General features: G+C 34.0%; 6 protein-coding genes and 2 long non-coding RNA genes across 10 annotated transcripts; 1 reads left to right on the forward strand and 7 right to left on the reverse strand.

Moving 5' to 3' along the window:
- Window positions 1-24: 24 nt before the first annotated feature.
- LOC139095031 (uncharacterized) lies at window positions 25-5,713 on the forward strand. Its single transcript, XR_011544827.1, has 2 exons — window positions 25-808; window positions 891-5,713. It is a non-coding gene; the product is annotated as an uncharacterized lncRNA (long non-coding RNA).
- On the reverse strand, window positions 56-1,283 carry LOC139095028 (lipase member H-like). Its single transcript, XM_070646276.1, has 3 exons — window positions 1,191-1,283; window positions 857-1,073; window positions 56-794 (listed from the first exon to the last, which is right to left on the reverse strand). The coding sequence occupies exons 1-3, from the start codon at window positions 1,274-1,276 to the stop codon at window positions 186-188; spliced, it is 912 nt and encodes a 303-aa protein (XP_070502377.1). The 5' UTR covers window positions 1,277-1,283; the 3' UTR covers window positions 56-185.
- LOC139095027 (pancreatic triacylglycerol lipase-like) lies at window positions 1,681-3,221 on the reverse strand. Its single transcript, XM_070646275.1, has 3 exons — window positions 3,076-3,221; window positions 2,488-2,704; window positions 1,681-2,360 (listed from the first exon to the last, which is right to left on the reverse strand). The coding sequence occupies exons 1-3, from the start codon at window positions 3,159-3,161 to the stop codon at window positions 1,749-1,751; spliced, it is 915 nt and encodes a 304-aa protein (XP_070502376.1). The 5' UTR covers window positions 3,162-3,221; the 3' UTR covers window positions 1,681-1,748.
- Window positions 3,359-4,653, reverse strand: LOC139095029 (pancreatic lipase-related protein 2-like). The gene is made up of 3 exons (XM_070646277.1): window positions 4,508-4,653; window positions 4,111-4,324; window positions 3,359-4,022 (listed from the first exon to the last, which is right to left on the reverse strand). The coding sequence occupies exons 1-3, from the start codon at window positions 4,591-4,593 to the stop codon at window positions 3,417-3,419; spliced, it is 906 nt and encodes a 301-aa protein (XP_070502378.1). The 5' UTR covers window positions 4,594-4,653; the 3' UTR covers window positions 3,359-3,416.
- On the reverse strand, window positions 4,698-5,933 carry LOC139095026 (lipase member H-like). Its single transcript, XM_070646274.1, has 3 exons — window positions 5,775-5,933; window positions 5,490-5,712; window positions 4,698-5,430 (listed from the first exon to the last, which is right to left on the reverse strand). The coding sequence occupies exons 1-3, from the start codon at window positions 5,858-5,860 to the stop codon at window positions 4,825-4,827; spliced, it is 915 nt and encodes a 304-aa protein (XP_070502375.1). The 5' UTR covers window positions 5,861-5,933; the 3' UTR covers window positions 4,698-4,824.
- Window positions 5,934-6,452: 519 nt separating this feature from the next.
- On the reverse strand, window positions 6,453-7,733 carry LOC139095025 (lipase member H-like). Its single transcript, XM_070646272.1, has 2 exons — window positions 7,379-7,733; window positions 6,453-7,225 (listed from the first exon to the last, which is right to left on the reverse strand). Exons 1-2 carry the CDS (start codon window positions 7,688-7,690, stop codon window positions 6,620-6,622), a joined length of 918 nt encoding a protein of 305 aa, XP_070502373.1. The 5' UTR covers window positions 7,691-7,733; the 3' UTR covers window positions 6,453-6,619.
- A 668-nt stretch (window positions 7,734-8,401) lies between these two features.
- LOC139095030 (vitellogenin-1-like) lies at window positions 8,402-9,633 on the reverse strand. The gene is made up of 3 exons (XM_070646278.1): window positions 9,300-9,633; window positions 8,805-9,159; window positions 8,402-8,742 (listed from the first exon to the last, which is right to left on the reverse strand). The coding sequence occupies exons 1-3, from the start codon at window positions 9,594-9,596 to the stop codon at window positions 8,516-8,518; spliced, it is 879 nt and encodes a 292-aa protein (XP_070502379.1). The 5' UTR covers window positions 9,597-9,633; the 3' UTR covers window positions 8,402-8,515.
- Window positions 9,634-10,978: 1,345 nt separating this feature from the next.
- Window positions 10,979-13,735, reverse strand: LOC139094939 (uncharacterized). 3 transcript variants are annotated; one of them, XR_011544814.1, is made up of 4 exons: window positions 13,570-13,735; window positions 11,851-12,067; window positions 11,490-11,782; window positions 10,979-11,388 (listed from the first exon to the last, which is right to left on the reverse strand). It is a non-coding gene; the product is annotated as an uncharacterized lncRNA (long non-coding RNA). The 3 variants fall into 3 exon arrangements; XR_011544813.1 differs by having other exon boundaries at window positions 10,979-11,782; window positions 13,570-13,734; XR_011544815.1 differs by lacking the exon at window positions 13,570-13,735 and adding an exon at window positions 12,287-12,589 and having other exon boundaries at window positions 10,979-11,782.
- Between the last annotated feature and the right edge of the window lie 6,485 nt (window positions 13,736-20,220).

Raw genomic sequence — 20,220 nt, forward strand, 5'->3', positions numbered from 1 at the left:
TTTGAGAATCAGCAGCAAGAGAAACTCAGTAATTCCAATATTTTTTCACCAAAATTAGTTTTTATTCAACAATTTTACTTATTGAGCGACACAAGGCATCATTAGAAGCTAAAAAGCACTCTAAGGATATTATTTAGATTCCAAATGCCTACCTCATGCCACATTTGCTTCATACACAAAACTCTTTAAGGTTGAGCTTGATTTCTCGACCATGGAGCTTGCATATTAGTTGACAAGAAGTATGATCCACGAATTGATGTATTAATGCTTGTTCTACCTAAGTTAGCAACTTGATTTGAATTACATTGTCCAGCTTGGAATTGAGACCATGAGTCACATTGAAGTGATGGGAAAACAGGAGAAGCAGCACGAACAGATTCAGCCCAAACACTAAGTGCAAAGTTATGACTACAATCCCATCTTGCTGTTGGAAGTGTCTGTGTGCACATTGGCTGACTAATGCCACCATTAACAAAGAATGCAATATGTCCACGTGATCCATGATCACCACGATTTGAGCTTTCTGTGTGAATTGATTCAACCCATTGGGCATCAGCAGAGCTTAATGTTCCAACTGTGATACTTGAAATTGGACCTAAGTTCCATGGGTCAAGACCTGTCAATCTTGAGATAATGTGTCTACGATTTGAACGTGATTGAACTTGACGGGAAGCTCTAGCCATGATTTGTGCACCGAGTGAGAATCCGAGGAGGTTCATGAGACCAGAGTTGTAGCCACGATCGAAGATTTCGAGAAGATTGACTGTGACTCCTTCAGCGAGTGCATTAGCTTCCTGGAATTTTAAAGGTAAATTTTGAAATTTCAATAAATTTTGACTTGCTAAATTTAACTTACTCCTGAGCTGATTGTGTTAATGTTGTCGTAGTAGATGACGATGAAATTGAATTGTCTGTTTACAGCATATGCAGTCACAACATCATGAATTTGTGGTGTTGCAAGTGTTTGACCAGCTCCATAATGGAAAATGACTGTTTGTCTTGTTTGAACGAAGTTTGGATTGGTCAAAATTGTGTGGAAGTTGGCGTGTGTGTAGTCATCGACGTATGTTGCTCTGGAATTGTGGAATAATTTTTTTAAGGTTAGAAATTTCTGGAATTTTAAGGATTTTTAAGCAAAATGTGAATTTTGCTAGAAATTTTGAGTTCAAATTCCTCAAAAAACTACTCACTCTCTGAAGAAACGATATCTGATACGAGAATCACAACTGCCTAAGGCAATCAATGATAAAACTACAAATAAAGTTTTAACCAACATTATTCCTTTAATAGTAGACACAGAATGTCTAGAAAAACTTATTTTTCTCATTTTTATAGTTCGATTTTTTCAAAAAAATGATAAACGTCATTAATTTTTTAAAAACGTGAAAACTTAATGATAAGGACACTAAGCTGTTAATGGGTACAAAAATCACAATTATTGAACATTTGTTATAGTTGTGGGTTTTTTTATTTACAAAAACTAGGCATGATAAGGGTGGTAAATAGCGGTGTTTTGAGTCTATTGAATTTTTGGAATTATCGGGATTATTAAAGAGTTTTGAAGGTAAATAATCAATTTTGTAGGGGTTTCTAGGAATCTTTATCAATTTAGCACATGCATTACACTGTACATCAGAGTATATCCAAAATTCTGGAACCAAATCATTCAAAAAACTCAAATTTTCATTGCAATTCATATAAATTCTTTTATTCATCAAAAATAATCAATTAAATCCAAAAATCCCAATTTAAAATGGAGGTGCACGATCCCTAGAGAATGGAGCCTGAATATTTGTCTGCAAGTAGTAAGTTCCTCTCAAATTAGCAGACCAGTTAGCACGTCCCATATAAGAAACAAAGTTATTGTTGCACTGTCCAACCATAAAGTTATTCCAGTTATCGCATTGAAGTGATGGGAATATTGGAACTGATGAACGAACAGACTCAGCCCAATATGTCATGGCAAATTCATGACTGCAACGTGCTCTAGCACCTGGAAGTGATTGACCACACATTGGTTGAGTTACACCACCATTGACGAAGAATGCAATGTGACCATTTGAACCTAAATCACCGAAATTACTTCCTTCTGTGTGAACTGATTCAACCCATTGTGCATCAACTGAGCTTAATCGACCAAGAGTGAGTCCAGAAATTAAACCAATATCAAGTGGATCAAGACCAGTTAATCTGCCAATAATATGACGCCTATTTGACTCATTTTGGACATTTCTAGATGCACGAGCCATAATTTGGGCACCAAGACCATGTCCGATTAATGACATAAGGCCAGAGTTGTAGCCATTGTTGAAAAGGAAGAGAAGACTGGTGGATATTCCATTTGCTAAGTCAACAGAGTTCTGGAAATGAAAAATTTATTAGTTTCTTTGTTATGTTAAGGTAAGGACAGTTCTATAAGGATGATTGGATATACTTGACTCATTCATCAAGTGCTAATTGCCATAAAATGAAATAAAATTTACTCACTCCAGTACTGATTGTATTTGCATTGTCATAATGGACCATAATGAAGTTCAATTCCGGATTAACTGCATATGAATTCAAAACATCTTGTACTTGTGGTGTTGTAAGAGTATTGTCCTCACTGTGATGGAACATTACTGATTGTCTGGTACGAACAAAGTTAGGATGACTGATGATTTCGAAGAAATTCGATGTGGTATAGTCACCGACTCCAACTCCTCTGAAAATTTGGAAAAGATTGGATTATTTGGTTGACTTTTTGGATTGTTTAGTGTTTGTGATGTTGGTGGAGACTGTGGCGATGTTAATGGGAATTGGAAGGAAAGTTTGAATCATGAAGATACTAGCTTTAAGAGTTTAACACTTGAACAGATTTTAAAGGCTGTAATTGACCATTTTGAGTCAAATTCAATTCCGAGTAACACTATTCAGTTAATCTGTCAAGCTTCAGGCTGCCGTGACTCTGATTTAAAGCCAAATCTGGTTCTAACTTGGAACTACGTCAAAATAACGCTAATTTGGTGCCAGATTTTGAATCAATCTACCAAATTGTGCTATTCAGGAATGATTGACATCATTTAACCCACTTACTGATGGAAAAATCTAAATCTAATCCTAGCATCGCAGTTCGCTAATGCAATAAATGCAAAAACAAGGCACAAACTTTTCCCCAACATTTTAATGTCTCCAAGGTTCAGAAAGTACTAGACGATTAACTTTTACAGCTTGAAAAATATTTGATTAATTTTTATCAAATCAAGCTGTTTATTGGAGGTATTAATTATAGAACAGATAAGATTAAGTAATCCTTAACTGATTATAAAGGTATGCAATTTTAGAACTGAAACAAAAATAAAACTTGAAGACATGAAAATTATTTTTGTTGCTTGATAATTTTATTTTAGTTCCAATTATAATTTTTGACAAGTCATTTATGGGAATGGAGTTTCACGGTTGAATGGTGGTGCATTATTGGTCCTCAAGAAGTAAGTTCCGCGCAAATTATTATCAGTAATTCGTCCCAAATGTGCAATATGATTGTTATTGCATACACCAGCTGTATATCGTGGCCATGTGTCACATTGTAATGATGGGAAAATTTGTGAAGTTGCTCTGACTGACTCGGCCCACATTGTAAGTGAAAAGACAGTATTGCAGTTAGCTCTTATTGTTGGAATCGTATTTGTACAGAATGGCTGATTTTCACCTCCATTTGGGAAGAATGAGACATGTCCAAACGACAAATGATCGCCATTCAATGTTCCGTCAGTGTGAATAGTTTCAACAAATTGTGCATCAGCTGATGTCAATCGTCCAATTTGAATTGTGGCGACTGGTCCCATACTTGCTGGATCTAATCCTGTCAAGCGTCCAATGACGTGACGGAAGTTGGCACGATTTTGAATCAAACGAGAAGTACGAGCAAGAATTTGAGCACCAAGTGCATGTCCAACAAAATTCATGAATCCTGAATTGTAGCCGGTGTCAAAAAGTCGAGTGAAAGTTGTGGCAAGGACGTCGCTGAGACTGACAGCGTTCTAGAAAATAAGAGTAAAGTGATGTGCAGTTAGAGGTTGATTACTATGTCTTAATGAAGACAGTAAGGCAATAGAAGCCTCAACTTACATCAGTGCTGATAACTTCCATGTTGAAGTAGTGAATGACAATCAAGTTGTACCTTTCATTGCTGATGTATGAGTTGATGATGTCCGAAACTTCTGCCGATCCAAGATTTTGTCCAGCTCCATAGTGGAAAGCAACTGTTTCGCCTGTTCGACGGAATGATGGATGAGTTAAAATCTGTGGAAGTGTGTCGGTGCTGTATTCAGTCGTTGTGCCACTGTAAGGATAGACAGTAATGATTTGTGTTATTAATGGATGTACAGAGAACTTTCTGGATTGACTTCCGTATGAAATACACACAAGTGGACAAAAAATTTGTTAGAACTAGTCTTTAACCAGCTCCAAAGTATTTATGTCCACTCGGGTGATGATCAGTGATGAAACATGAATTTATGCTTACTCATGGTAATGAATGAAATTAAAACGAGTATCAGCAGACGCGATAGCCGCAAAGGCGAAAAGAAGAACCAAACTTTTACCGATCATGACTAAATCGTTCAGTGGCGATATGTCAACTGAAATTTAAGAGAGAAAATGTCTTCGGTTTTTTTGCATGAACCAAATAGAGAGAAATGAAAAGTCTTTACTGATTAGATATCATTTAAGCTTGTCAATTAACTTTATTGATGTTAATAAGAAGATTAAGTCAAAAATAAATTCTTATCAGGATTGGGTTTTTCACTTTTGTGGGCGGAACAAGATGTCAACAAGGTCAATTTATGGCAATGCTGTGTCTCTGGCGAATGGTGGTGTCATATTTGTTCTCAAAAAGTATGGTCCTCTCAAATTTGACTCAGTTGTTCTTCCCATGTGACCAACATCATTATTGTTGCAAGCGCCAGATTCATATAAAGCCCATGACGAACATTGTAAAGCTGGGAATGTACGAACACTTGATCTAACTGACTCAGCCCAATATGTAAGTGCAAAGTCATGACTGCAATCCCAACGAGCAATTGGACTAATTTGATTACATTGTGGCTGCGCAACGCCTCCATTGAAGAAAAATTGAACATGTCCAATTGATTCGTGGTCACCACGGTTTGAGCTTTCTGTATGAATTGATTCTACCCATTGTGCATCAGCTGAGCTTAATCGTCCAATTCTGAGTGCTGCAACTGGTCCCATGTTCCATGGATCAAGTCCTGTCAAACGTCCAAGAATATGTCGACGACTTGTGATGGTTTGTACACGACGAGATGCACGAGCTAAGATTTGAGCACCGAGTGAGAATCCAAGAAGATTCATGTTGCCTGAATTGAGTCCAGCATCAAAGAGACGAATGAGAGCTTCAGCGATTCCTTCAGCAAGATCGACAGCGGTCTGAAAATACAGGAATTATGCTTAATATGGATTTAATGCTGATTAAAATGGACACTTACATCAGTTGACACAATACTGTTATCCTCATATGAAATCACAACAAAATTGTAATTACGGTTGAAGATGTAAGAAGTAACGACATCATTAACTGGAACAGATGAGATTGATTGACCGGCACCGTAATGGAACATAATTGTCTGGACATTGCGATTGAATGATGGATGATTGAACAAATTAGCCAAGTTCAATGCATTATATTCTATTGTCTCAACAAAGTCGGTTCTGTGGATTCAAAATTTAAATTTTTAACGTCTTTTTTGGAATTCCTTTAAATTTTTCCTCACCCAAAATAGAAAACAAATCTCAATCTTGGATCGCAATTTGCGACCGATGCTAAAGCAGCCAATAAAATTAAAGTTTTGAACAACATTTTCGCTTTAAATTTGCCAACGAAATGAGCTATCGAACGGATGCTTGTGAAATTAATATATTGATAAAATTGAGTATTTACTGATAGGGACCCACATAAGGCTTTATCACTTAATTAAATTATCTGAAGTTTATATTCCTTGTTGATATGATAACCAAAAATATTGTTGGTAGGAATAGTTTGTTGTTTTGATAAAGGTATTGTAGTTTATGTTGGATTTTGAGCAGTATGATGGTTTAAGTGAGCATTGTGCTACATTTACTGGCAAGCCAAAGTAGTTCAGTACGTAAGAGCACTTGATATGCAATTTAAAAGTGTATTAAAATACCCATTCGGGCTATGCTATGTTGAAGTGCACTTTTGTCATTAGAACCTTGGGAGTATTAAGGATCCGATCAGTTTGAGGATTCAAGAAGCTCTTGTAATGATGCTCAAGGGATTCTTACAATATAAAGCATAAAATTCTAATTTTGATAGACATTGACCAAATATTTTGACTTTAGAGAAAGAAGAATGTCCAGATAAACACTCCAACCTAGCTCGTCACAGCCATTAATCCACTACTAACTTAATAAATAAAATTAAACACGTGTTTTGATAATAAAATCCCGAACTTCATTCACGATAACATTTATTTTATTCGATAAACAACTTCATTCATAAAATTATATTCTTATCTTAATTAATTACTGCTTATTATGGTTTATCGTAACTGCGTCATAGTTTCTCAACGTTTCTAGAGCCAAGGTCGAATAGTTTTTAAGGCAATGCTGTGTCTCTAGCATAAGGTGGAGACAAATTAGTTCTTAAAAAGTATGAACCTCTCAAATTAGATTCTGTAGTTCTTCCAACGTGTCCAATGCTGTTACTATTGCATGCACCTGAAGTGTAGAGCTCCCATGAGCCACATTGAAGTGCTGGGAATGTGAAAACACTTGATCTAACTGACTCAGACCAATATAAGAGTGCAAAATCATGACTGCAATCCCAACGTGAAATTGGACTAATTTGAGTACATTGTGGCTGTGAAACACCTCCATTGAAATAAAATTGAACATGTCCAGTCGATGAATGATCACCACGATTTGGATTTTCTGTATGAATTGATTCGACCCATTGTGCATCAGCTGAACTCATTCGTCCAATTCTAAGAGCTGAGATTGGTCCAATATTGAATGGATCAAGTCCTGTTAAGCGTCCAATGATGTGTCTACGGTTAGAGATGGCTTGTACACGACGAGAAGCTCTAGCCATAATTTGGGCACCGAGTGAGAATCCGAGAAGATTCATGTTACCAGAGCTGTAGCCAGCATCGAAGAGACGGATGAGAGATGTAGCAATTCCTTCAGCGAGATCAACTGCAGTCTGGAATTGAAGGATGAAATTATGGATTATATTTTGAATTAAGCTAGGGTTCGTCAAAAATTGCAAGACAGCAGTTCTAGACTAACTACACGCTAGAGCCTAAATCTGCTGACCTAATTCAAGCTAGAAGCAATTTTGGTACAGGCTACTCACATCAGTCGACACAACATTATTACTCTCATATGAAACAACGACAAAATTATATTCACGATTGAATAAATATGAAGTAATGATGTCAAAGACTGGACTTGATGAGACTGACTGTCCAACTCCATAATGGAACATAACAGTCCTTATATTTCTTTGAAATGCTGGATGTGCATTTAAAGTTTCTAAATTAGCTGCAGTAAATTCGGCTGTTTCAATAAATTGGGTAGATCCAAAGTAGAAAATGAATCTAAGTCGAGGATCACAATGAGCCACTGACACTAAAGCACTCAACAAAACTAAACTTTTGAACCACATTTTAGTTTAAAATCTGTCTTCAAACTGAATTAAATCAAAATGTTGGAAGGACTCTTATATTTATACAGTCAGTGATCTGCACTATTTATTTAATGCGTAGGCATTTTTTTGAAAAATTTGATAAGATTCGAACTATATCTTATCAAAATTTTTCAAAAACAATATCCTCTGTGATACAAATTTGCCGTCGCGTGGTTTCGCAATTAAAACAAAAGGAAGTTGATAAAACGTGGAATTTTTTGTTCGGGGGAAATTTTATTGTGGTAGGGTGTGTCAGAAATCAATAAATCCCATATCATGCTTATCGAACCAATTATTAATTAAGTATTAAGCTACGCATAGACGATAAGGATTTATTTGTGATTTTTTTATTTATTTTTTGAAAGTTTAGTATTTTTGTGATTTTTAGAGAATGAGTTTGAAGTAGTTCATTTACTAGCATAAAGGAATATGACGTTGTGATGATAAACCATAAAAGAGCAGAATTGTATTTAGAACTATTGAGTTTTTGATTGATTTCTGTTAGTTTTAAGAGAATTAAAATTTGAATTTTTTTGAAAATGTCTCAAAAATGTTAAGACTGCCTCATAAAATTCTAACTTTTGATTTTACTAAAATTTGTACCTCTAAATTTAAATAAATTCAATTTTTTAAATTTTAAAATTATTTATTTTCAATAAAATTATCCAATCTACAATAAAAACCGTTAAATTATTTAAATTTTTAAACAAAAACATTTTTAATTAAATTCGGATACACTTTTAGATTATTCTGCATATTTCATAGAAAATGCCAGACTCTAGGCCTTAAGACCCTCAAATTCACTTATGTCAACGAGAAAGGAGAAACAAGATTTGTTCTCAAGAAGTAATTTCCACGTGCATTGAAATTAACACCAATTCCCATAGGTGATGTTGGTGTATTTCCACATTGATTGTTTACAAATACATTCCAGCTTTCACATTGTTGTGATCTGAAGATGTTTGGATTGTTGGCTGTAAGGGTTTCGGACCAGTATGTAGGTCCCATCAAGTGAGCACAAGTTGCGACAACTGAAATGGCAATTGAGAGTTAGTTCCACAAATTCCACTAAATTTAAGTCAAATCAACTCACCAACAGCAACAGCACCAGTACACATTGGCTGTGTAACACCTCCATTAACCCAGAAGTTTACATGACCAACAGCATTAACAGTTCCAAAATGAACAGTCTCAACATGAATGATATCAACAAAATTGGCATCATCAGCATTAATATCATTGAAAAGCCCAATTGGAAGTTGACCGGGGTCGATTCCAGTGATTCTTGGAACACTGAATCGTCTAAGTGACTTCCTTCTAACATGTCGTCCAGTCATGCCACCAATTTGAGCTCCCAATGAGAATCCAACAACATGCCAACTTTCATATCCTAAATTGAAGAATTGCAAAAGAACGTCGGAAACTTCATCGGCGAGGCTGTTTGCGTTCTGGAATTGGGATAAGGAAATAAATAAGATTTATAAGAGGAATAAACAGTTTGGAGATCGAAGGAGACTCGAATTGGATCGAAGGAGACTCGAATTGGATCGAAATCAACTTCAAGATCAACTTGAGCCTCAGCACTTACAATTGCTGTATAAGAGCTATCACAATCCATGAGCAAGAAATTGTGATTTCCATTTTGAATGTATGCATCTCTAACTTGAACAACTGATGGTGTGCTTATTCCTTGTTGGAAGCCATACATGTAAAGAGCTGTGACTCTTTGTCTGTTGAAGTTTGGATTGTTCAAAATATCTGTCAAGTTTGCTGTTGAATATGTGACGATGTTATTGGCACTTGTATAGAACAAGAAGCTCAAACAGCTCTGTGCACTAGACGTCGCTACCAGAGCAGCCACAACAATTAAAACTCTGCCGAACATGACTAAACGATACAATTTTAAGATCTGAACTGAAAGTCAAAAAAAAACTTTCTTTTATATTTTCTTCAGTCCATAAATAAGAATTGAGATTAAGTCTAATCACTGATTGCGTATCATTTAATTCTTCGCAGCTGAAAGCTTGAAATAAAAGCGCTATAAATAAAACTTTGATGCAAGGGGAGGTGCAATGTGATGGAAATTTAGGTTATTTATTGATTTGAGTATGACTGACTGTGAGGTTGAATGATTCCATGGTTCAAAACTTAAAAATAATGTTCTGGGCATGGGTTTGAATCTCAAAATTGGAAATTTTTCAGGTGTCACTTTTAGGAATCAGCTGTATTGAAAATGCAGCTCAGAATTTCCCTTATTTGGACCCAAAGCTCAAAATCGACTTGAATTTTGGATTAGAAGGTCGATTGAACTTCATATAAAATTGAAGCGGACTTCGAGTTCTAATTGGGCCTGGCTTAATGAACCACAGCATTAGGAAAGTCATTAAAGACATGCTTCCAAATAAAATTGCAAACTCAAAGTCTAACCTCAGTTTTTGAGTCCAATGAACTTGCACAACCTCTTATTTAACTCTTAACAACTACAAACAGTTCTTGCACACCTATGGATCTTCCTTAACCATACAATTAATCAACTTTTACCTGTTCCTATCCTGACCTAACTCAATCTCGGTCCAACTATTACTAAAATGTACAACCCCTTCTTCTACACACATTTGCCGTTATCTTAATATAAACTTTTTGACGCGTTGCTTGGCGTACGTGATTTTTATGAAAAAAAAAAAAAAGTTTTGCTCGGAAGCATTCAATGCTTAGCGACTTTGTTATCGATATTAGACTGAAATTTCTCAGACACAACAATTTTGGCAAAGCTTTAACAAAATTAAATTTCATTCAGGTGTTTAATCTTGTTAATTTGGGTTTGACGTCGGTTAAGAGTTTTATGACTTTATCGTTTTGGCCGAGAAGAAATTAATTTCACAAGCCAGACTTAATTATTTGAAATTTTTTTTTGGTAAAGTGCCTTGATAAATTGTTAATTGAAATTGAAGAGGTTTTGAGCAGGTTTTGGGCTAACAGAAATAGAAATTGTTGGGATTTAATGAATTTGGATCGTCTAATTCTGGAGTACTTATTGGTAATCTACAACTTTAGTAACAAAAGCACTAAAGAGTTCATTCTAACCTAATCTATGTGATTTGTCATGATTGCTGGCTTAACATCTAGTTTTTATCAATTTAGTTTCCACGGTAGTATAGAATTTAGAGTGCCAAATCTTATTTTTTAGTTGATTAGATTTGAAATTTAGAATTTTCCAGTTTGATTTGGTTTTGAGTGTTGCTAATCTTATCGACTTAAACTACATGATTTTTCAAAAAAATACTGAATCATAATTTTATTTTAGATTTTTCTATAAATAATACAAATTAAAATATTTAAATTAAAATTAGTTTAGATTTGTCCAAGATTACAGGCTTGCTGACAAACAACCTGCACCCTTGAACAGGAACAACCGAAAACTGCAGGCCAGGTTTCCTATTTTGAAACTCTTTAATCCTTCGAATAAGGTGGCTCGTCATTTGTTTGGAGATAAAAATTTCCTGATGACCTCAAATTAACATGAAGTCCCATGGATGTTCCTTCTGAGCTATTGCATTGATGGTTTAAAAATTTGTCATAATTTTCACATTTTTGCGAGTGAAATATTTTTGGATTTTTCGAACTGACACTTTCAGCCCAATAGACTGGAGCTTGGAGGTGACTGCAGACTGAAACCACTGAAAAGAAAGTTATTAGTTGTGTATTTATTGTATAGAGGATTTCAATTCTGATCCAAATGATCAAAAATAGTGAAAATTCTTCAAAACTGGGACTGAACCTGAATAGTACAAATCGGTTAATTGATTAAAAATCAGGAGCAAAAACAGCGTAAATCTGACTTGGCTTTGGATTCGGTTTCCAAATTCCAAATAATGGCATAATGGCTCCTGGATCTAAGCCTGTAATTCTTGGAATTTTGTATTTTCCATCAGAATTTTTGATGACTTTTCGTCCAACAAGACCGGCAATTTGAGCACCAAGAGAAAATCCCACTAGATGAAATTTGCTATAGCCAGCTTCATAAAATTTCAATAAACTATCTGTGATGTCATCAGCAATTTGTTCCGCATTCTGAAAATAAGTTTAGAGGAAGTTATAAATTTACAGCAATTAAATTAAATTTTAAGTCATTAGCTTACAAAAACACTGTATGTAAAAATACTATCGCAATGAACAATCATAAAGTTTTGATTGCCATCTTTTAAGTATGCATCAAGAATTGCACGGACTGATGGCATGAATGGGGTTTGTAGGAATCCATAAGTGTAAATTGCTGTCGGTTTATTTTTATCAAAGTTTTTGTCATCTAGAACATGATGAAGGTTTTCAGCGAATAGAGTGTGACCCTCATAGCCTCTAGGAAATTAAAATAATTAAAATTCATTTAAATTTGATGACTTATGATAAAAATGTCTGTCCACTTTCAGTGTATGTCAATAAAAGTGTGAAATTTTTGGTTGATATTAATTGAGGCACATTTAGAGCTATTGATAAGAACAGTATTAATTTATTTGCAATTTGTAACTTGGGATCTTTCGAATGTAATGTCTAAAGTGTCTAATCAGAAAATATTACCATTAAATCTGGAACTGTCCCATACTCAAGCCAGTCAAATGCTGGATTTTAGACCGATTAATCGACCCGGAAGACACATGACTAATATCAAGTCCTATTCTGACTTGACACTGATTTCAGGCCGAATTTAATCAAATCTGACCTAAGGACAGGGTTCTGCTGTCTTAGAGCTGGATTTTCGGCTATTTCTACACCGTGTGCTTTCCAGGCGACTTGTAAATATTTTGTTCTATCACATAATATCCAAATTATCCCCTGTCTAAAGCTTTTCATTCTAATCTTATCTAGAACTTGAACAACAAAAAGGGTCATGAAACAAAAATAAACTTTTATCTGAATTACAATTGAATGTTTAGTAGATTGGACTTTTTTTGGTAATAATGTAATAATTTCATAAGGTAATAATATCAAGAGCGGAAAAACCAAGTAATTGAATTATTTTGTTATTGCATTGCAAGTGACCAAAAACAACAGCTGCTTTAGATTGATAAATAATATTATCGATATTGGCAAATGAAGGTTTTAATTAATAGAATATTCTAGGTGCAGTTTATAATTGAATTTACATGCTTTGATAATTTATTTTGAATTAATTAGAGCTGCTAATCAAGTGCAAGTGTAAATACTTCGAACGACGCAAAGTTAAAGGTCCATGAGAATTCACAAGGAACCCCAAATTGAATGTGACAACCAAATAGTTGCCAAATCAACACAGAACTCCATTTGACTCCCATGTAGCTGCTAATTGGACCCTTGTGGTGCACGGCCAAGACATATCAAAATTCTAAAATTTTCTTTGCAAATCTCACTAATAATGACTTTCTAATTACTTGCTGGTTTCAGTTAACTCTCGATTATCATTGAACTAACTTTAAACAGTTTTGGTTACTGGAAAAAATATTCCTAGTTACGTATTTGCTAGCAAAATATGTACTACACAAAAAAATATTTAAAACCACTGATTTACAATAAATTACACATCTTCGTAAATAAAATGATATTTATCTTTCATGGTTTGATGATTTTAAGTATTGTCGATGCTTTCAGATCTAGTTTTTGTAGTATACAAGTGACCTTGCCATTTTATATGAACGTAACTGGATATGAGATGACTCATTTCAATGTTCAAGAACTTTAAAATGTTTCTTAATCGATTTTATAGTTTTATAAAGAATATTCTCATGTAAAAAGCCGATTAATTGCAATACAACTTCTCAAACCGTTCACAAATCAATTAAAAATCACAGATCCAACACTGAAATCAAAACTTCTAATTATCTCACCTATAAATGAAGGTAACTTTCGTGCGACATTGAACACCAGAGCACTGTACGTAACCAATTAATGATAAGAAGCACGCAAACTTAATTGAACACAATAATGACATGAAATTCAGTTTCTTGACTCTCATCGATTGCTTTTCATAACATCGACTGACAGTTGAGAGCGAGAAGCTTTACTCTTCCGTGTTTAATGAGTTCTGTTTTTTTGCTGCTGCTGTATCTGTGTTGAATATTTTTTAATATTATAATAACGTTAATCGTCTAGTCGTTGATGTGTGATTAAATAATTATTACGCTTACGTCGTTTTGGTTGTGGATTGAAGTTCAAAGGTTTATCATTTAACAGTTGATCGTTGTTATTGATTGTTCGGGTATTTACTGTATTTATGATTAGTTTTGTGTGAAAAAATGAAGATTTGGATTGGTTTAAATATCAAATGACGTTCGTCATTATGTGAGACGGTTGAATTTACTGTTTATAGTCGTAGAATGTCTATTGAATCCAAAGAAGCCTCAAAGCATTTGTCATCGCTCTTCTGAATGATTTTACGATTGATTCTAAATTCATAAGTTGATTTAATCAATGAATGTGAAGTTTTCCTTAAGGTATAAGGTTCCTAGAGCTCGTATCTGCATTACTATAGACAAAAGCTCTCGGATACTCAAGAAACCATCACTATTTCTCCAAAATGACTTCATATTTCATTTCATATTATTCATTCAACCCAAATCTATCAATATAATCAAAAATCAACATGATTTCCTTAACTACGACTCAAATATCACAGCTATTTCCTATTCCAACTCATTAATCTACGGCAAATTTAACCCAATTTCTATTTTAAACACTTCCACATCATTTCCAGGTGATTTTTATCCCCAAAAATTGTTTCAAAATTCAACTCAACTCGAAATTCAAATGTTTTTAAAATCACCAATTATTAAAATGATTTATGGAATTTTAAGAAACTCAATTACAGGCTGTAATTAAATAGCCGAGTTTATGAATCACACATCACTTAAAGCCACTCAAAATGCTCTTAAAAAGTATCGAAAACCCATCAATATTTTTATAGTCGATAATTTGCCAAAAAAAATGAGACGTTGATTACTGTTAATTACTAACTTTAGTCCCTAATTCATACCCAATTTCGGAATCACACTGTTCATTTCATTTTCCTTTGTTCCATTTCCGAAATGTGTTGATAATGATCATGCGGAATCACACCGAGAGTCAGAAAAAAAAGGTGTTAAACATCTACAACAAAAAAAAAAAGCGGAAACACCAAAAATGCTTTCTGCAACACAACACATGGGATCGCCGAGTGTCCATTAAGAGGTAATTTATGGGTGATAAATTATGAAAGCTAAAGGGTCGGGCGCCAGGTCAAAAATATAATAAATATTGTGTTTTAGTGGATTTGAATGAATTTTGTGGTTTTTTAGATGATTTTTTAGATTTCTTCTTGGTTTTTTGAGTTTAGTTTAATAGAATTGAGTCTGTGGACGTCCAAAGAACTCTTTGAATTTAGCTGTCGATAAAGACAGTTCTGCAATTAGTATTTATATGTGGCAGACGCAATTCAGCGATATAACCAGCTTTAGGCGCCATCAGGGAGGTCATAGATCACAATTATAATTCTTAAATCAAAAATTTCACAATTTTTAAATCATTCTTAAATTCAGCACCTCCAAAAATCCTTTCAATCCACAATTTCCATTCACATCAATCCAACTACATTGTGTGGTCCCCAATCAAAAGCCCTCGCGTGATTCCTAACTTAATTTAAGTAATCGAAAAAAATTGATTCAATCAAAAAAAAAAAAGGATTTCATTATAAACAGATAATTGATGGCGTTTATCGAGCCAAAACGTTTAAATTTACAGCACACGCAATGCAGACTGAGTGAAAGAAATTTGAAAGTGTGGCATGATGATGAAAATTATTTTGATTGATATTATTTTCTGTTGCCACAGAATTTCTCTCAATAATTTATGAATGGAAATATTTAATTTATGAGAAATGTTCCTTAATTTATGGGAACTTATCGGGCTGTTGATAAATTTTCAGCACCTCATAAAAATATTTTGTAAGAAGTTAAAACCACAGATTGACCTAATACAATGATTTAAGGAGTTTTGGCTTCTTATGACAGTTCTTTTGGCTTCTTATGACAGTTCTTTTGGCTTCTTATTGCTATTCTGGTTAAGAATTTCGGATTTAAGTGAGATGTTTGCCATTAAGACGGAAGTAATGAAATTTATGAAGGAGAAATGTGAAATGATGGATGGATATGGAGAAATTGGGCCGTGAGATGCGTATTACTTTGTATTGTTAGGTGGATTAAGAGGATATTGACCTTAGGGACGTGATGAAATGATGTGAAGTCTGTTAGGAAACTCTGAGGCTTTAGGGCAATCTATAACATCAGTCATTGCCACTAGAGATCGACAAAACATCCAATAATACTCAAGCTCAACGTATTTACGTCAGTTCCATCCAAAAATACCCATAACAATTCCATAAATCAAATCTCATTAAATCCACTCAAATTTCTCGATTTTCATCCAAAATTTCAACTGCTTCCGTTCAGCATCATTGCTTTATACATTCCATCAATTATTCAAAGCACCTTGCATCTAAAAAAGAACAAGACTGAGCAAGTGCATTACGCGTGCCATTTTAAGAACTCGCGATTTTGTTCTCTTTTTTTTCATTATTTTTAAATGCTATAAAATGCTTTACATTAAACACAATCTGTTTGAAGCATAACATAACACAAAAAAAAAATAATCCCCAAGCTGCATTGCTTTGCTTTCACTCCGAACGACGCTCGACGGTCAATAATAATAATAAAAAAATGTGTAATTGCAGTTGCATTTTTTTTGCTGCATATGAAATTTTTTGAAGTAAAATAAAGAAGTGCACTTGGAACGCGCCATAATATTCAGTGTTGTTTTTCGGATTCGTATCATACTAATATGACATAAAGAAGAGGAAGAATGGAATGAAAGAGAAATTGGAGATGATGTTGGGGAAGTTATTGGAGTTTTTGTGGATGTGGCGAATTTTTCGGAGGGAATGGGAATGTATTGAGTCCAGAAGAGGCATAGAGGTTAGAATAATGGGGTTCTGTGATCAGACCTGGTCTATGTCACTAGAAATGTCTAGTCAGAGTGGTCCAAAGGGAGTTACTCTTCTTCTTAGAGCCTCTGAGTATGCTCAAAGGATTCCGAAACAGTCTTGATATTTGAATGATTCTCAACGATTCGGAATCGGTTCTAAATCGTTTATGTTATGGACTTATGAAGAAACCGCATAGACTGATTCATTTTTAAGTCAAAAACCAACAATTTGAGACTAAAATCCACTCATCAGCCCAAAGTGCACTCAAATTTCACCTTTTCCATAATTTCCAGCTCCACAAAAACCAGCCAGATATCCATTCCATGTTTCTTTTCATTATCAAATTTACCAAATGATAAGAACCGAGAGGATTTTTTTTCTTTCTTATTCTTAAAGGACAAGTTTTACGAGACGAATTACAAAAATGATTTATGATTGTAGTATAACAAAATACGGCAATAAAAATTGAGTGATTATATGATTGGACATGAAATTGTTTCAAAAGAATATCATTCATTCGTAAGTAATAATAAAGCTTGTTCATAAATAACGAGAATTTAGTATTACAATGATATGAATTTGTATAGATATTTGTGCATATGTGGAACACGGTAATGATAATATTGATGCAATTTTGTTATATAAACATGAATTAGCCATTATTATAAACACTATGGACATGATAGAATGTAATGTTGTTGATATAATTCTTGTGAATGGGATTGAAAGTTTGTTGGATGCTGGGGGATGGTTAAGGTCATTTCAGCGTGGAATAGTCTAGTTGTTGGGTTTATAGGGCTAGTTTTGATTTGAATTGACATTAAATAAGGCTTGATACATCAACTAGATGAATTAATGCCCCGGTATGTGAGTTTGTTGGTACAATGGTCTCTCTCTTGTCCAAATTCATTCATATTCAGTTCTATGACTCCCTATAGCTTCTAAAATCTCAACAACCTCCATTCCCAACGCGACCTTCTCTCTAGTAATCAAACAAAATCTAATTACTGTACCATCTACCAATAAACAATTATTCATGCTTGATTTCCGACTAACCATCTAAATTGATAACATCAAAGGATGACAAAACAGACGACGACGTAGTAATTTTTATTAAATATTTTTTATTCTTATTCCTTCATACCATCCATCAAAAATTCGCCTCTTTTACGAAACAAGCATAAAAATTTAATGGAAAAATGATAAGCTTGTTTAAGTTTTTCATTAAAATCAAAAAAAAGTCTAACCGCATCGAGAATTATTTGACATTATTTGAGTACCAGAAGATCTTTTGCATGCGACATTTACATGACTCAAGTGCATTGCACCATAATTTGTTGGTGTAATATTTTAAACATTCTACTGCCATCGAAACTGGTTTATGTAAATTCTCTCATCGTTTCTCATCATATTTGTAGCTGCAGTGCTCTCTATGTGTCCATATATGTTATTCATGACATAATTGGTTATTGGGGAGTAACGAGGAAAGTAAAAGTTAAATGTAAAGAAAAAAGGAATGCACAAAATTAAAATAAAAGTGATGCATGCATTTCAATGTTAATTTAAACGAAAGTGATTTGCGCGAAACTTCAAAAAAAGAGAAAAATATGTTTGTAGGTAGGCAAAAATGTTTGTGGGTAGAATTTTCAAGTAGTGACGGTGATTATGAAGGCGCATTAAGTCATTACTTTGAGTTTGTGACTCAAACAAGTCATTGCTTTAAGTTTGTGACTCAAATAAATCATTGCCTTAAATTTGTGACTCAAATAAGTCATTTCTTTGGATTAGTTACTCAAATAAATCATTGATTTAAGTTTGGTACTCAAATAAGTCAAAGCCTCAAGTTTATAACTCAAAATAAGTCATTGCTTTACTTTTAGAACTCAAAAACCCATTAAACATCTAAACCAACTCCGACAAACTGCCATCAAATCTCCCTTAAATTTCAGCATCCCCTGCAAAACAAATTCCACCTGAAAAAAAAGCAAGTGACCATCCTCAGTTGTAGCATAAGCATAACGACGGACGTACGAATGAATGAACTCAGTCACGAAATAAAATAAAAAACAAAAAGATGAATAGCCGATAACGAAAGAAGGTCCAAATTTGAATAATTTATATATTCTGTAAGCAATTAAGGACAACACCATAAAATTATTAAAATAATTAGACGTTCGTGGATGATAATTAATTGAAATTGAAGATGGTTGGAATGAGAAATTTGCAATTGAAATTATCTGTGCAAATTGAAATTAAAAATCATTTAAAAGTTATATGATTGTAATTAAGGTAGACGAAGTATGTTTTTGAGATACAATGATGGTCAGTGGGGTTGCTCGAAGGCTCGGTTTGGATGCATTTTCGAGACCACCAAGATTGAGGCCAGGATTGAGACCGAGAACGAGAGTAAGACCGGTACAGAGACCAAGATTTTGACCTCAAAATCGGATCCAAGACTATATTGGAATTCTTCGAAGTTTAGGTCTCCACTGGGAGACTCAGACTGAGACTGAAAATTCTAATACTTGACATTGAGAATCCTTATTGATCAGTTGAATTTGAAGTCATAATTTAAAGGAATTAGCCGAGTTTGATTACTTTCGATTGAATTTTTGGCAATGTATGCACATTTTTGATAAGTACGCAAGTTATCAGAAGAAAATAAACTATAATTTGATGAATTATGAACCATAGTATGATCTAAAGCACTTTGACTCCTTAAACATGTCATATTTCATATCCAGAGAGATACAACAGTGTCGTAAGGCTGCTACACCTTTAATACATTTGTTGTCTGTCCTTCCATGAACACAAAATCACCAAAACATACACCAACATGCCATTCGACAGTACATATCCCAATAATGCGACGATATGACGCACTTACTTAATGATTAATGATACAATCTCTAAATTACCACCAGTTACACATTTTCGACCTCAAAAACCCTTCCAGAAAATTCACAAAAAAAAAAAATTGAATATATTTCAGCCATAAAAAGCAGATGCAAAAGTTAATTCACATATTTCATAATTCATGAACACCTTTCCCACAGATTCGCATCCATATTCCTGACTGTTTGCATAAAATTGATTGAAAAAATATTTTTTCTAAATAAATTATAGCAAATTTTCCAATTTCAATCCTTTTTATTGTAAAATCACATACAAAAGAGCCACAAAAAATTCTTGGAACTGAATTTTCTCACACCGCATCAAGGCACAAATGTGATATTTTGTGTATCAAAAGACAAGAACTAAAAGAGTTGATGTTTAGCAAAAATCATAAATATAAACCACCCTATATTCCATTGTCATACTTACTAATAGTGTTTTTGTATAAAAAAAATCACAAAAATATCTCATCCAATACAAAAAAAGGATCTGGAAAAATAAGAAAAGGAGAGATTTTTATGTGTGAAAAGGATTCGAGAGTTGCTGTGAAAAAAAAGGAATCAAAATGATCTTCAGGTAGAGTGAAACAGATGGAATGAAAGGATTCAGAGAAGAAACAGTGATACAA

Source organism: Chironomus tepperi, unplaced genomic scaffold (assembly GCF_022539635.2).
Source record: "Chironomus tepperi strain 1889 unplaced genomic scaffold, CSIRO-AGI_Ctep_v1 contig_359, whole genome shotgun sequence".
In the NCBI taxonomy this organism is placed as follows: Eukaryota; Metazoa; Arthropoda; class Insecta; order Diptera; family Chironomidae; genus Chironomus; species Chironomus tepperi.

What these genes read in the sequence shown, in the direction of transcription:
- LOC139095028 (XM_070646276.1), bottom strand. Translation starts at nt 1,276, where the DNA reads ATGTTGGTTAAAACTTTATTTGTAGTTTTATCATTGATTGCCTTAGGC. An exon ending in AGATATCGTTTCTTCAGAGA is followed by an intron (nt 1,074 to 1,190) that starts GTGAGTAGTTTT and finishes CCACAATTCCAG; the next exon opens with AGCAACATACGTCGATGACT. An exon ending in TTAACACAATCAGCTCAGGA is followed by an intron (nt 795 to 856) that starts GTAAGTTAAATT and finishes TTAAAATTCCAG; the next exon opens with GAAGCTAATGCACTCGCTGA.
- LOC139095027 (XM_070646275.1), bottom strand. Translation starts at nt 3,161, where the DNA reads ATGTTGGGGAAAAGTTTGTGCCTTGTTTTTGCATTTATTGCATTAGCG. An exon ending in AGATTTAGATTTTTCCATCA is followed by an intron (nt 2,705 to 3,075) that starts GTAAGTGGGTTA and finishes CCAAATTTTCAG; the next exon opens with AGGAGTTGGAGTCGGTGACT. An exon ending in CAAATACAATCAGTACTGGA is followed by an intron (nt 2,361 to 2,487) that starts GTGAGTAAATTT and finishes TTTCATTTCCAG; the next exon opens with AACTCTGTTGACTTAGCAAA.
- LOC139095029 (XM_070646277.1), bottom strand. Translation starts at nt 4,593, where the DNA reads ATGATCGGTAAAAGTTTGGTTCTTCTTTTCGCCTTTGCGGCTATCGCG. An exon ending in AATTTCATTCATTACCATGA is followed by an intron (nt 4,325 to 4,507) that starts GTAAGCATAAAT and finishes CTATCCTTACAG; the next exon opens with TGGCACAACGACTGAATACA. An exon ending in TGGAAGTTATCAGCACTGAT is followed by an intron (nt 4,023 to 4,110) that starts GTAAGTTGAGGC and finishes CTTATTTTCTAG; the next exon opens with AACGCTGTCAGTCTCAGCGA.
- LOC139095026 (XM_070646274.1), bottom strand. Translation starts at nt 5,860, where the DNA reads ATGTTGTTCAAAACTTTAATTTTATTGGCTGCTTTAGCATCGGTCGCA. An exon ending in AGATTTGTTTTCTATTTTGG is followed by an intron (nt 5,713 to 5,774) that starts GTGAGGAAAAAT and finishes TTGAATCCACAG; the next exon opens with AACCGACTTTGTTGAGACAA. An exon ending in ACAGTATTGTGTCAACTGAT is followed by an intron (nt 5,431 to 5,489) that starts GTAAGTGTCCAT and finishes CTGTATTTTCAG; the next exon opens with ACCGCTGTCGATCTTGCTGA.
- LOC139095025 (XM_070646272.1), bottom strand. Translation starts at nt 7,690, where the DNA reads ATGTGGTTCAAAAGTTTAGTTTTGTTGAGTGCTTTAGTGTCAGTGGCT. An exon ending in ATAATGTTGTGTCGACTGAT is followed by an intron (nt 7,226 to 7,378) that starts GTGAGTAGCCTG and finishes CTTCAATTCCAG; the next exon opens with ACTGCAGTTGATCTCGCTGA.
- LOC139095030 (XM_070646278.1), bottom strand. Translation starts at nt 9,596, where the DNA reads ATGTTCGGCAGAGTTTTAATTGTTGTGGCTGCTCTGGTAGCGACGTCT. An exon ending in ATAGCTCTTATACAGCAATT is followed by an intron (nt 9,160 to 9,299) that starts GTAAGTGCTGAG and finishes TCCCAATTCCAG; the next exon opens with AACGCAAACAGCCTCGCCGA. An exon ending in TACTGGTGCTGTTGCTGTTG is followed by an intron (nt 8,743 to 8,804) that starts GTGAGTTGATTT and finishes TTGCCATTTCAG; the next exon opens with TTGTCGCAACTTGTGCTCAC.